General features: G+C 45.5%; 1 protein-coding gene across 1 annotated transcript; it reads left to right on the top strand.

Moving 5' to 3' along the window:
* The first annotated feature begins 9,729 nt into the window (after positions 1-9,729).
* LOC125538719 (uncharacterized) lies at positions 9,730-13,628 on the top strand. The gene is made up of 6 exons (XM_048701994.2): positions 9,730-9,848; positions 11,238-11,370; positions 11,513-11,693; positions 11,793-12,274; positions 12,988-13,212; positions 13,303-13,628. The coding sequence occupies exons 1-6, from the start codon at positions 9,775-9,777 to the stop codon at positions 13,417-13,419; spliced, it is 1,212 nt and encodes a 403-aa protein (XP_048557951.1). The 5' UTR covers positions 9,730-9,774; the 3' UTR covers positions 13,420-13,628.
* The last annotated feature ends 866 nt before the right edge of the window (positions 13,629-14,494 follow it).

Raw genomic sequence — 14,494 nt, 5'->3', positions numbered from 1 at the left:
ACGTCCGTATTTTATTTTTATCGACACCTCTACCTCTAAACATGTGGACATATTTTTCGATTTTGGCTTTCGCTTGAGGACAAGCGAGGTCTAAGCTTGGGGGAGTTGATACATCCATTTTGCATCATGCTTTTATATCGATATTTATTGCATTATGGGCTGTTATTACACATTATGTCACAATACTTATGCCTATTCTCTCTTATTTTACAAGGTTTACATAAAGAGGGAGAATGCCGGTAGCTGGGATTCTGGGCTGGAAAAGGAGCAAATATTAGAGACCTATTATGCACAGCTCCAAAAGTCCTGAAACTTCACGGAAGACGTTTTCAGAATATATAAAAAATACTCAGCGGAAGAAGTTCACCAGGGGGCCACACCCTACCCACGAGGGTGGGGGCACGCCCTACCCCCCTGGGCGTGCCCCCCCACCTCGTGGGCCCCCTGGTGGCCCTCCGGTGGCCATCTTCTGTTATATGAAGTCTTTCGATGGGAAAAAACCAGAAGCCATCTTCTCGGACGAAACTCCGCCACCACGAGGTGGAACCTTGGCGGAACCAATCTAGGGCTCCGGCGGAGCTGTTCTACCGGGGAAACTTCCCTCCAGGAGGGGGAAATCATCGCCATCGTCATCACCAATGCTCCTCTCATCGGGAGAGGGGAATCTCCATCAACATCTTCATCAGCACCATCTCCTCTCAAAACCCTAGTTCATCTCTTGTATCCAATTCTTGTCTTCAAGTCCGGGATTGGTGTTAGTAGGTTGCTAGTAGTGTTAATTACTCCTTGTAGTTTATGCTAGTTGGTTTATTTGGTGGAAGATATATGTTCAGATCCTATATGCATATTAATACCCCTCTGATTATGAACATGTTTATGCTTTGTGAGTAGTTACGTTTGTTCCTGAGGACATGGGAGAAGTCTTGCTATTAGTAGTCATGTGAATTTGGTATTCGTTTGATATTTTGATGAGATGTATGTTGTCTCTCCTCTAGTGGTGTTATGTGAACGTCGACTACATAACACTTCACCATTGTTTGGGCCTAGAGGAAGGCATTGGGAAGTAATAAGTAGATGATGGGTTGCTAGAGTGACAGAAGCTTAAACCCTAGTTTATGCGTTGCTTCGTAAGGGGCTGATTTGGATCCATATGTTTCATGCTATGGTTAGGTTTACCTTAATACTTTTGTTGTAGTTGCGGATGCTTGCAATAGAGGTTAATCATAAGTGGGATGCTTGTCCAAGTAAGGGCAGCACCCAAGCACCGGTCCACCCACATACAAAATTATCAAAGTACCGAACGCGAATCATATGAACGTGATGAAAACTAGCTTGACGATATTCCCATGTGTCCTCGGGAGCGCTTTTCTCTATATAAGAGTTTGTCCAGGCTTGTCCTTTGCTACAAAAAGGATTGGGACACCTTGCTGCACTTTATTTACTTTTGTTACTTGTTGCTCGTTACAAATTATCCTATCACAAAACTATCTGTTACCACTTATTTCAGTACTTGCAGAGAATACCTTGCTGGAAACCACTTATCATTTCCTTCTGCTCCTCGTTGGGTTCGACACTCTTACTTATCGAAAGGACTAGATAGATCCCCTATACTTGTGGGTCATCACCGGCCCTCATGGGGCGCGCCCCCAAGTAGGATTCCTACTAGGAATAGGAATCCTATTCATAGTAGGTTTCCAACAAGGGAAGAGTGGGGGAAGGAAGGAGAGGGAGAGAGGGAGAAGGAAAGGGAGGGGAGGGGGCGCCGCCCCCTCCTAGTCCAATTAGGTCTCCTCAAGGGGGGGTGGCCAGCCCTAGGGCCCTCTCCTCTCTCTCACACAAGGCCCATGTTGGCCCATTAGTTCCCCCGAGGTTTCGGATAACCCCCGACACTTCGATATTTATCCGGTGACCCCGGAACTCATCCGGTATCCGAATAACATCGTCCAATATATCAATCTTTATGTCTCGACCATTTCGAGACTCCTCGTCATGCCCGTGATCACATCCGAGACTCGAACTACCTTCGGTACATCAAAAAACATAAACTCATAATACCAATTGTCATCGAACGTTAAGCGTGCGGACCCTACGGGTTCGAGAACTATGTAGACATGACCGAGACTCATCTCCGGTCAATAACCAATAGCGGAACCTGGATGCTCATATGGGTTCCTACATATTCTACGAAGATCTTTATCGGTCAAACCGCATAACAACATACGTTGTTCCCTTTGTCATCGGTATGTTACTTTCCCGAGATTCGATCGTCGGTATCTTAATACCTAGTTCAATCTCGTTACCGGCAAGTATCTTTACTCGTTGTAATGCAACATACCGCAACTAACTCATTAGTCACATTGCTTGCAAGGCTTATAGTGATGTGCATTACCGAGAGGGCGGATACACAGAGTGACAAATCCTAATCTCGATCTATGCCAACTCAACAAACAACATTGGAGACACCTGTAGAGCATATTTATAGCCAACCAGTTACGTAGTGATGTTTGATAGCACACTAAGTGTTCCTCCGGTACTTGGGAGTTGCATAATCTCATAGTCATAGGAACATGTATAAGTCATGAAGAAAGCAATAGCAATAAACTAAACGATCATAGTGCTAAGCTAACGGATGGGTCAAGTCAATCACATCATTCTCTAATGATGTGGTCCCGTTCATCAAATGACAAATCATGTCTATGGTTAGAAAACTTAACCATCTTTGATTGACGAGCTAGTCAAGTAGAGGCATACTAGTGACACTCTATTTGTCTATGTATTCACACATGTACTAAGTTTCCGGTTAACACAATTCTAGCATGAATAATAAACATTTATCATGATATAAGGAAATATAAATAACAACTTTATTATTGCCTCTAGGGCATATTTCCTTCAAAAGTCCCCCTTGGTGCGCCGGCCTAGGGGAGGAGTCCCACTCCCTCCCGTAGTCCAATTCAGCCCCTCCACGAGGAAAGGGGAGGGGCGCCTTCCCTACTTGGGCCCTTGTGGTCCAAGTTGGCTTCCACCTCTTGGCTTTTTTATGCCGATTGGTATTTAAATTAAATATAAAATGTTCTAAATATTTTCAAACCAATATATATATATAGGTCATATATACTCCCTCCATTCCTTTATATAAGGTGTATTTATTTTTTGATAAAATCCCAGAATGTAAGGTGCATTTCTTCTAATTCCACATAATTCCTTTATTAGCCCTTCAGAAAAAGGGAAAGTATCTCTATCCCGATTTTCTATATCTCTTCTTGTAGCAAAAGAAGGAAAGTATCTCTTTATCGATTGCATGTATCTCTTAATTTCCTGGACTAACCGATTTACTTGCCGCTAACTAACAAATTTGTCAAGGGTAATTCCGTCCTGAGTTTTCCATAATTATGTGCCTTGGTCACCGTGCCGAAAGTAATACGCCTTACATAAAGGAATAGAGTGAGTATAATTTAACATCTCTGGAAACATTTTCCACCTATATATATATTAATCGGTAATACCCGGTATTACCCTATACTCACTGAAACCCTTCTGGAACCTCTCGGAACTATTCAGAATATTAATGAAACAATTTCACAAATATATTCTCATTACTTCTATACCACTAACACTCAATGGATCGTGATTACCTTAAGCTTGTGACCCCTTAGGTTCGGTAAATCATAGACATGAGCGAAACCCCTTCGTTCAATGACCGATAGCGGAACCGTGGACATCCATATCGGTCCCTATGATTACATGAATGATATTCGCCTGAACCTTTGGTTATCATGTGATGTTCCATTTGCTTCGCGATACTTTACAAAACCCGATGTGCATCGGTATTATCCTGACTCATCACCATGCTCACTATACAGTTGCTCCCGTTACCGGTTTTGTTCTTCTTTCTCGTTGACGTGTTCCGACATCCCTTTGATGTAGTCACTTGTGACTGGCCAGATGATGATGGATGCCGTCACACGGAGAGAGCCCTAAGAATATCTCTCCATCATCGAAGGAGCAAATCCCACTCCCGAGCTATCCGGTCACTTGTCAAACTTTCCGATGAACCTGAAAGTTGTCATTATGATCACCTTGATACAGATGACGTTTGAGCAACCCCAAAGACCACCGTCAGTAGGAAGTGACCGAGCCAGTCTGAGGAACTAAAACACATGTTAACACTCTGTGTTATAACAGATGATTTCAGACGACATAATCACAAAGTATAACAGACAAGTATTGGCTCAATTCAATATGATCGTTCTTCTAACGTCATACCCTCAATGTTGTTTTATGACTATCGTTACATTTAACAATATCCTAAGATCGGGAAAACATGATCACCAACAACACTTGAGCCAGTCTTAGAGGCGAGACCGGGAACCTATTGTTACCGTTTATTACTTCACACGTGCATACGAGTTTTCCACTGAATCACATATTCCAGGATCATAGCAGTTATAGCTTGAAATATAAAATCTTAATTATGAATAATGGAAATATACTAATACAATATTATTGCCTCTAAGGCATATTTCCAACAATTCTACGGAGCTCCAAATGACCTAAAAATTTACGGAGATTTTTTTATTCAATATATGAAAAATACTGGAACGGAGATCTACCGGAGGGGGGCACCTACTGTCCACAAGGCAACAGGGCATGCCCACCCTCACAGGGCACGCCATGATGCCTTGTGGGGCCCACAACTTGCCTCTGCCTCCCTCCTTCTGCTATATGAAGCATTTTCCCTAAAACAAATTAAAAGGAAGATTCTCCGGACGAAGCACCGCTGTCTCGAGACAAAACCTTGGAAGGAGCACTTTTGCTCTTCGGCGGAGCGATTCCGACGGGGATACTCCCCTCCAGGGGAGGGGGGATCGAAGCCATCGACATCACCCACGATATTCTGATCATGGGAGGACCAATCTTCATCATATTTAAGCATATTCAGATCCTAGTTGTGTTTATTTGGTGGAAGATTATATGTTTAGATCCTTAAGCATATTCAATACACATATGATCTTCAACATGATTATGATTGTGAGTATTTACTTTTGTTCTTGAGGACATGAGAGAAGTCTTGTTATAAGTAATCATGCGAAGTTTGTATTCGTTCGATATTTTGATGATATGTATGTTGTACATCCTTTAGTGGTGTCATGTGAACATCGACTAAATGACACTTCACCATATTTAGGCCTAAGGGAAGGCATTGTGGAGTAATAAGTAGATGATGGGTTGCGAGAGTGACAGAAGCTTAAACCCAGTTTATGCGTTATTCTGTAAGGGGCTGATTTGGATCCATATGTTTCCTGCTATGGTTAGATTTATCTTAATTCTTCTTTCATAGTTGCCGATGCTTGTGAGAGGGGGTAATCATAAGAGGGTTGCTTGTTCAAGTAAGAACAACACCCTAGCACCGGTCCACCCACATATAAAATTATTAAAGTAACGAGCGCTACTTTCAGTAATTGCTAAACATGATGAACGTAACTAGACGAGAATTCCCATGTGTCCTCGAGAACACTTTGCTTTATAGAAGAGAACTTTTCGGCTTGTCCTTTGCTATAAAAAGAATTGGGCCACCTTCTCGGACCTTATTACTATTGGTACTTGTTACTTGTTACGAATTATCTTGCCACAAAACTATCTATCACCGCTACTTTCAGTAATTGCAGAAAATACCTTGCTGAAAACCACTTGTCATTTCCTTCCGCTCCTCATTGGGTTTGACACTCTTATTTATCGAAAAGACTACGATCTATCCCCTATACTTGTGGGTCATCAATCTCCCATTCATCCCCCTCTGGTAGACATACTTCGTTCTGACAGAAGACGGCAATCCCAAGCGCAATATGTGAAGATGACATAAAAGCTATTTTTCCAGTGGAAAAGAATGGGTATTCGATAGTGGGTTCACCGACCACATGACCGACCACATGACCGGACATAGAGATATGTTCCACGTCGTCCCAAGAGAAGTGTCACATTCAGAGATAGATCCAAAGGGGAGGTATTAGGCCTTGGTAAGGTGGACATCTCGGTAGACTCAATGAGGGAGGGGATTACTTATAGCTGTGGGAAAAATACTTTGGACATGTGTCCGTTGTCATGGTCCGTGGGTAAATCCATGGATCATCTCTCCTGTAATGAAACATTTCATGGTAGGAACTATTCTTCTTTACAGTGTTGTACAAAGTACTAATCGCAGAGGCCTCTCGGAAACGTTTCACGCGAATTCCGCAAAAGAGGGTGCTAGGAGTCCGTTTTAGGATCTCATTTGCGTATTGCTAAAACTAGCCCCTCTCCCGTTTCCCCGTTCACCGATCCTGAAAATTCGCACGTTACTATCCATCATTATGTACTGCTGAAAATAGCCCCCACTCCCTGGTCCTAAAAATTCGAACGTTAACCCCTAGCGACGACTCGCACATTACTACTAGTCGTGCCACGCCGTCCGCGCCCCTTCACCCTCCATGTGTAGCGACAGTTACTGAAATGCGTGGGGCAAAATTGCTGGAACTGAAGCGAGCGGTTAATTGCATCCATTTAAACACCGATGAGGGGTAAGTCTTCCCTTCCCACATGCTTACACGGTCTACAAGAGAAAAAAATTATACCTTTTTTGCATGGTAATACGTGTCTCATTCATATCATAAAGATCAAAGTACAAATCACGTAATCACCGATATGACAAAACTGAAAAGATAGCAGAACATCTCTAAGCTTGACACCAACGCCCGTCATCTGCCTCCGGCACCACCACAACAACCACCAAAGAAAAGAATGACAGATCACCTCCTCACCCGAGCTCGACGCAGCTCCATCGCTATGCAGCTTTGCGGACCTCCAAGGTGGATCACCAAAAGTGAAGCCATTACTGTTTAACGAATCAGACCGGGGCAACACCCCGGACACTGTTGGGGAACGTAGTAATTTCAAAAAATTTCCTACGCACACATAAGATCATGGTGATGCATAGCAACGAGAGGGGAGAGTGTTGTCTACGTACCCTCGTAGACCAAAAGCGGAAGCGTTAGCACAACGCGGTTGATGTAGTCGTACGTCTTCACGATCCGACCGATCTAGTACCGAACGCACGGCACCTCCGAGTTCAGCACACGTTCAGCTCGATGACGTCCCTCGAACTCCGATCCAGCCGAGCGTTGAGGGAGAGTTTTGTCAGCATGACGGCGTGGTGACGATGATGATGTTCTACCAACGCAGGGCTTCGCCTAAGCACCGCTACGATATGACCGAGGTGGATTATGGTGGAGGGGGGCACCGCACATGGCTAAGAGATCCAAGGGATCAATTGTTGTGTCTATGGGGTGCCCCCTGGCCACGTATATAAAGGAGTGGAGGAGGGGAGGGGTCGGCCCTCTCTATGGCACGCCCTAGGGGAGTCCTACTCCCACCGGGAGTAGGATTCCCCCTTTCTTAGTAGAACTAGGAGCCCTTCCAAGTAGTAGGAGTAGGAGAGAAGGAAAGGGAAAAGAGAAGAGAAGGAAGGAGGGGGTGCAACCCTTCCCCCTAGTCCAATTCGGACTAGGCCTTGGGGGGCGCGCGGCTTGCCTCTCGCTCTCTCCCAGCCCAATAAGGCCCATACACTCACCGGCAAATTCCCGTAACTCCCCGGTACTCCGATAAATACCCGAATCACTCGGAACCTTTCCGATGTCCGAATATAGTCATCCAATATATCGATCTTTACGTCTCAACCATTTCGAGACTCCTCGTCATGTCCCCGATCTCATCCTGGACTCCGAACTACCTTCGGTACATCAAAACACATAAACTCACAATATAACCGTCATCGAACTATAAGCTTGCGGACCCTACGGGTTCGAGAACTATGTAGACATGACTGAGACACGTCTCTGGTCAATAACCAATAGCGGAACCTAGATGCTCATATTGGCTCCCACATATTCTACGAAGATCTTTATCGGTCAGACCGCATAACAACATACGTTGTTCCCTTTGTCATCGGTATGTTACTTGCCCGAGATTCGATCGTCGGTATCTCAATACCCAGTTCAATCTCGTTACCGGTAAGTCTCTTTACTCGTTTCGTAATACATCATTCCGCAACTAACTCATTAGTTGCAATGCTTGCAAGGCTTAAGTGATGTGCATTACCTAGTGGGCCCAGAGATACCTCTCCGACAATCGGAGTGACAAATCCTAATCTCAAAATACGCCAATCCAACAAGTACCTTCGGAGACACCTGTAGAGCACCTTTATAATCACCCAGTTACGTTGTGACGTTTGGTAGCACACAAAGTGTTCCTCCGGTAAACGGGAGTTGCATAATCTCATAGTCATAGGAACATGTATAAGTCATGAAGAAAGCAATAGCAACAAACTAAACGATCAAGTGCTAAGCTAATGGAATGGGTCAAGTCAATCACATCATTCTCCTAATGATGTGATCCCGTTAATCAAATGACAACTCATGTCTATGGTTAGGAAACATAACCATCTTTGATCAACGAGCTAGTCAAGTAGAGGCATACTAGTGACACTCTGTTTGTCTATGTATTCACACATGTATTATGTTTTCGGTTAATACAATTCTAGCATGAATAATAAACATTTATCATAATATAAGGAAATAAATAATAACTTTATTATTGCCTCTAGGGCAAATTTCCTTCAGACACGCCATCGAACTCCAGATCTAGCACCCCGCCACGACTAAGACGCCGAAGGAGGAAACCATACCTGCCATCCATGAACCACGAACTCAACACATGTTCCGTCTTTCAGATGTCGTCGATGCAGACCATAATATGCATCCGCTCCTGGACTACCTCCCAAACTCCGCGCTGACGCTGGTGCAAACGCCATCGCAAGGCGGAACCCGAGGACACAGATCCACCACGAAGATGCCGCTGCCGCCACGCCGTCCTTACTTGAACAGAGTGGTTTCCAAATCCTTCTTCAACCATAGGGCTGATGGCCTCGTCAGGGAAGGATCCGAAGAATCTTTATTCAACACCGTCATCGTCGCCGACGAAGCCAAGACAATGAACAGTCTAAAAACCTAGACTACGAGAGAGTAAAAACGATCCACACGCGTGGATCCGACGACCCCTTCACCACCAACGACCGAGGTCGCCGGCGGAGGGGAGCCGCTGGAAGATTGGCGTCTCCTGGCGACGGCTAGGGTTGGAGCCGCCAGGGACGAGAGGAAGACAACCTGTAGCAATTACACCTTTTTTTGTATGGAGGGAGTTGTACATCAGATAATGATGTACAGGTGTTAATAAAAAACAGATACTGATGCACAGACAAATTTTTTTTTTTGAGAGAGAGTTGTACAAAGTCTTGTTTTTTATTTCATGGTGCACCAATTTTCCCTTGCTTGCCAGGAGATAAAAACTCTTGTTAGGGTGTGTGCAAACTGCAAAGTACCGAGCGCAAAAGACATCTCAGAAATTTACCTTTGGTAGAAAAGAATCTGAGAGCAAGGTCACTCGCAAAAAAATAAAAAAAAATCCATGGCCATGGCAAGCCGAGTCCACGCCGAGGCTGCACCCGAGCCGAGTTTCCCGCCGAGGGGCACAACCCAACCCAAAGCTCCCAAGCCTAGCGAAAGTGCGAAACACGTCCAGGAGGGGCGTTGCTTGCGTGTTCCGGTGGGGAGTGCAAAACATTTTGGACAGGCCCCGGTGGGCAGGGTCCGCCTTCTTTCTCCCCCCTCGCCTATTTAAGGCCGCGCTCCCCACCTCAGTTGCCCAGAAGTTGCCCCTCCCCCTCCCCTCCCCTCCCCTCGGATGCCCGTCTCGCTCCACACTCCGCTCTCGGTCCCTCCCGTCGCAGCGCTGCCGCGCCGGGCGGCCATGGCAGAGTAAGTGAGCCTCTCTGACCCGGTCTCTCGGTCTCTCTCCTACTTTTCTGCTGCTCGGGATCCTTTTTGTTTTATTTTCTCACGTGGTCTGGTGGTATTATCTGCTTCTGGGGTCTGGGTTTCGGTTTGATCCAGAGGGGCGTCGCGATTGATTCCGGTAGGTGGTTTTTGGAGAAGATCGGATGGCGATGCAGTGGGAGAGGAGATGTCAGTCTGACGGGGCGATGAGCGTGGGATCGTCGGGGAGCAAGACCGGTGCGAGTGCGACGCCGCTGACGTGATTCAGAGCCTTCCCCCCGAAGGAAGCAGAGGAGTTCTCGAAAAAAAAAGGTGGAGGGTGACGCACTGACGCTTCGCACCGCCGGCGTGAATCCGGCCCGGCTTTCCTCTTTGTTGCAGCGGCAGCGCAGGGGGTTAATGATCGGCTGAGGTGCCGGTGGAGCCGTCTCGAGTCTCCACTAAGCAGAGAAGGGTGGCGCCTCCGGCCTCCGCGCAGTCGTCGTGAATCCGGCCCGGTTCTGCTCGTTGCTGCAGCGGCGGTGGTGCAGGGGTTCACGATCGATCTGCTTGAGTTGGGAGGGCTCTGTTAAGCGGAGACTCATCTGCTCGCAGCTGTCTGTCACAAAGCAGAGTAAAGAAGTGTCTTGTCCGTTTCGCTCCGTTTTGTTTCGTGGAGACTGCTCCGATCTCGTGGTCACAGGGCAGACTAGAGTTCGCAGATTTGTGCTGTTGGGTCGCCGAGTTGCATCACACCTCGTTTGACACTCTTTCAGTTTAGCCTTCAGGTTTCCGTTTGTGTGCAGTGACACACAAATGACAGCTGCAGGTTTAAGAACAGAGCACCTGTTCTTAAATTCCAGTGCTTCCAGCTGGAAACTGTTGGTGGCATTCTGCGAACCTGATCATGACTCCACATGTCCATTACATCATTGACTTTGGTTGTTAAGATCAATGGGCATGCTCTGCAATCTGCATTAGTCTCCTCTTTCTTCTGAAACAGAGTTCAGTGGTCTATATCTGTCTTTGGCCTAATACGTTGAAAATAGCAAAGCAAGGCAAAAGATCTTGAAAGAAGCACTTATCTATCAAATTTATTGAGTAGTACATAATTTATTACTCCTATCTTCGTTCCTTTGATTTTTTTTAGTTAGTGAACAGTGACTATTCTTGATTAGTTGGCTTTAAGTTTATGGCAGTTAATATCCTATGACTGAACCTAGAATTCATATAGATGCCTGTCTGTGTAAACATTCTTTCATATATTTCCATTTAGCTAGTTTTTTTGTCGAGAAAGGTATGAAAGAATATAAAAAAAGGTACTAGATAATTTTTTGTTGAGAAAAGTGGGATCTCTATCATGTATAATTAATTGAATTTGTTATCTCACAGATTCTTCAGGTCATTGATCGTTACTACCAAGACAATTGCTACGATGATAATTCATCCCCCGCTTTGCCAGGTTGAGGAATTGCTTGCATGGATGGAGTGCCCAAATTGCAAATACCGCATTGATAATACTGATGTAAGTAGCATCCACTCTTTGCATTTACTTTTATGCTCGGTTCTCTTGTAATTCCCCCCCATAAAAATCTGGTGCATCTTGTACTCCCCCTGTTCCTGATTTCTGGGCATCTTGTGGTTGCACTTCATGCTTTGTGTTGCAGGTTTTATCACAGTGGCCAGGACTCCCTGCTGGTGTCAAATTTGATCCAACTGATCTCGAACTGCTTGAACATTTAGAAGGAAAGGTTGGCAGGGCAGCGTCCCATGTACTAATAGATGATTTTATTCCAACCATAGGGGAGGCCCAAGGAATCTGCTATACACATCCGGAAAATCTCCCTGGTACATGATTCTTACTTGGACTTGCTATCAGGGCCTTCTGATTTAAATACTTATACCATGCAGAGTAATTCTTGGTAGTTAACTCATATACCCCTGTAGGTATCAAGATGGACGGGAGCACCGGTCACTTCTTCCACAAAGTATCCAATGCATACGTTGTTGGCAAGCGTAAGCGTCGCAAGATTAGCAATAGTGACCACACTGTCTGTGATGAGAATATCAGATGGCACAAGACTGGAAAATCCAGATCTATCTTAGATAATAACGGTGTCATAAAAGGATGGAAGAAAATATTGGTTCTTTACATTGGTTATCGGAAAGGAGGTGGCAAGACAGAGAAAACTAATTGGAGAATGCATCAGTACCACCTTGGGGTAGATCAAGATGAAAAGCAGGAGGAGCTTGTTGTTTCCAAAGTCTTTTATCAGGTGCAGTCAATGAATGCCGGGCAGTCTCTAGTGTGCGGTGTTAGTGAAGAATTTGATTCATTTGCTGGGGAAGACGATCCTACAACCACAATGACATACCCTCTGCAGACTCGTTGCCCAAACGGTAGCCCATCCGGAACCGAGCAGAATCAGGTATATCTTCATTGCCTATGTGAAAACTTCTGTCTAACTTTATGGATCATATGAAGCTTCAGTTTTCCTATATACATGAAATAAATCCTATGTACATCAAGTGAACTCTGTTTGTGAGATTATAGAGTATTGACTTAATAGTAGTGATCTGTCGGTGAATTACTGGGGTACCCTGAAACAAACCTTGCAATACTAGGATCCCACTGTTGCGATTGCGATTCCTTCTCAGCTGTAGGTTCAGGTAGTGGATGCTATACTGCACCAAAATCAACAAGATACTCCTACTACAGAGGAAAATTTCCTCTGCTTGCAAGAGGGCTTCCAAGAGTCGCACAAATATATCAGAAGCTTCAAGTCCTTATAAAGATCCATGCATATCAACTTAGAGTAGTACATATATCATCAAGCCTTCTGATTCCTTTACTACCAATTGGCAGATTCAATACATAATCGATCCTGATGAGTGATTACAACAATATACTACCTTTGAGCTTGTGTGGCAAGCTTTTCATGAACCCAAATCACATCTTGAATAGGACATGCATTTTACTGTTTCAGCTGCTAAGATAACCCCCTCAAGTTATGCCTTCTTCCTGAATTAACATTGTGTATGTACACAGTAGTCAGCAGAGTACAATGTCACCTTGTACATTGTGACAACTCCTGCATCTCACTGCCACTCATGTTACTTGTTACCGCTGCAACTGTGACAGGAGGAGGGAGAGTCCCGCATGTCAACTGTTCGGGAAGCCGTGGAATGGCTCGCTGGAAGCTCGTCGCATGCCGTGGAGGACGCACCGCTGTCTGGCCTGGATGAACACCTGTCAAGCGGCGGGACCGCCTACCCTGACCCTGAGGGGCAGCCTCTGCCGCTTGACGCGGAGGCGCTCCAGGAGTTGCCCGACCTCGGAGCGCCTCCAGATATCCCCCTTCCACCCGTAAGTGCACCGATTGCCGCCACGTTTCGTTTCCCGGTGCATATATATTTCTCATGGCTCATCTCCTTGTCTCGTGTATGTTTTCGGCAGGACATGAATTTGGAGTCGCAGGATAGCATGGAGATGTGGCTGGCCAGCGTGTTAACAGAGGATGAGGAGGGGTTTGAAGTAGCGGAGCAACGAAAAGAGGCCGGTTTTTCTCCGTGATGTAGTAGTATGTTGTATCTCTGTGCATGAGTGATGGATCTCCGAGAAAATTTTGTATATGATACTGGAGCTTGCCAATTGAGCATTGCTCGGCTATGTTTAATGTTTGTAGTAGTAGCAGACATTTGTTTTCAAAAATGTAAATGTGGGAGCACCACTCCCAATTTCATAGCCATAAAAGTCTGAATGATATACAACAACAGTCAGTCCTTCTGAAACTTATCAAACCCACAACGCGCCGAGTGCTTGTTCCTGAATACCAGACCAAATATGCCCGCCAAAAAAAGAAGAAAGAATACCAGACCAAATAGTGCTTGTTCCTGAATACCAGACTCGGGGGACGACTAGGTTTTCCCCCCGCCACCTCCCCATCCCGCGCCCTCCCTCACTGCCGCCTCCGGTGGCCACTGGCCCGCGGCAGCGGTGAGGCCTCCCCCGCCTCCTTCTCTTCCACCTCTGCTTCCTCCCCTCCGGTGGACCACTTCCCGTGCGTGAATCCACCGCGGCTGCAGCTCTGTGCTTCAACTTCTTCGCGACCACGTGGCTCGTTGGTGCTTTGATAGCCGTCCATCGTCCATCCAACGCTCGCCATTCCTCCATACCACTTCGCGTGTTACATAGGATCGGACGGTTGGGAGGACTCAAAGCGTCGTTGTTTACTTTTCGGCAAAAGAGCAACTATGCCCAACTGCCATGTTTTACCTTTTTTGTTTCGATTTTCCCTTTCAAGTATATAAAGCCAATGATCGAGAGACATCTAGGATATTTTGCTTGTATTGGGGTAAACCCTTGCCGCCAGTGTTTTTGGTTGACACTTAGGTGTATGCGAACTCCTCCAAAATTTCTTGCAATACAAGCAAAATATCCTAGAGGTCTCTCGATCCTTGGCTCTAGTTTCGCTAAGTTTTGTTATTGAGTGAGTGCTAGTCTGAATTTAGTTCTTCGGACCATGTTGGATTTGACAAGTGGTAATCAGAGCTTCTTTTTTTTTAAGAAAGAAAAACCCTCGGCCTCTGCATCAATCGATGCATGCACCCATATTATTAAAAAGTGTAATAAAGTCTTAGGGTCCCAA

Source organism: Triticum urartu, chromosome 2A, assembly GCF_056163025.1.
Source record: "Triticum urartu cultivar PI428250 chromosome 2A, HENAU_Tu73, whole genome shotgun sequence".
Taxonomy (NCBI): domain Eukaryota; kingdom Viridiplantae; phylum Streptophyta; class Magnoliopsida; order Poales; family Poaceae; genus Triticum; species Triticum urartu.
Note: the sequence above shows the minus strand (reverse complement) of the source record. Positions and strands in the feature narration are given on the sequence as shown.

Bases quoted from the DNA above. Each gene is read 5' to 3' on its own strand.
- LOC125538719 (XM_048701994.2), top strand. From the start codon at position 9,775: ATGCCCGTCTCGCTCCACACTCCGCTCTCGGTCCCTCCCGTCGCAGCG. The intron at 9,849-11,237 runs GTAAGTGAGCCT...GTTATCTCACAG, and splicing joins CGCCGGGCGGCCATGGCAGA to ATTCTTCAGGTCATTGATCG. The intron at 13,213-13,302 runs GTAAGTGCACCG...TGTTTTCGGCAG, and splicing joins CAGATATCCCCCTTCCACCC to GACATGAATTTGGAGTCGCA.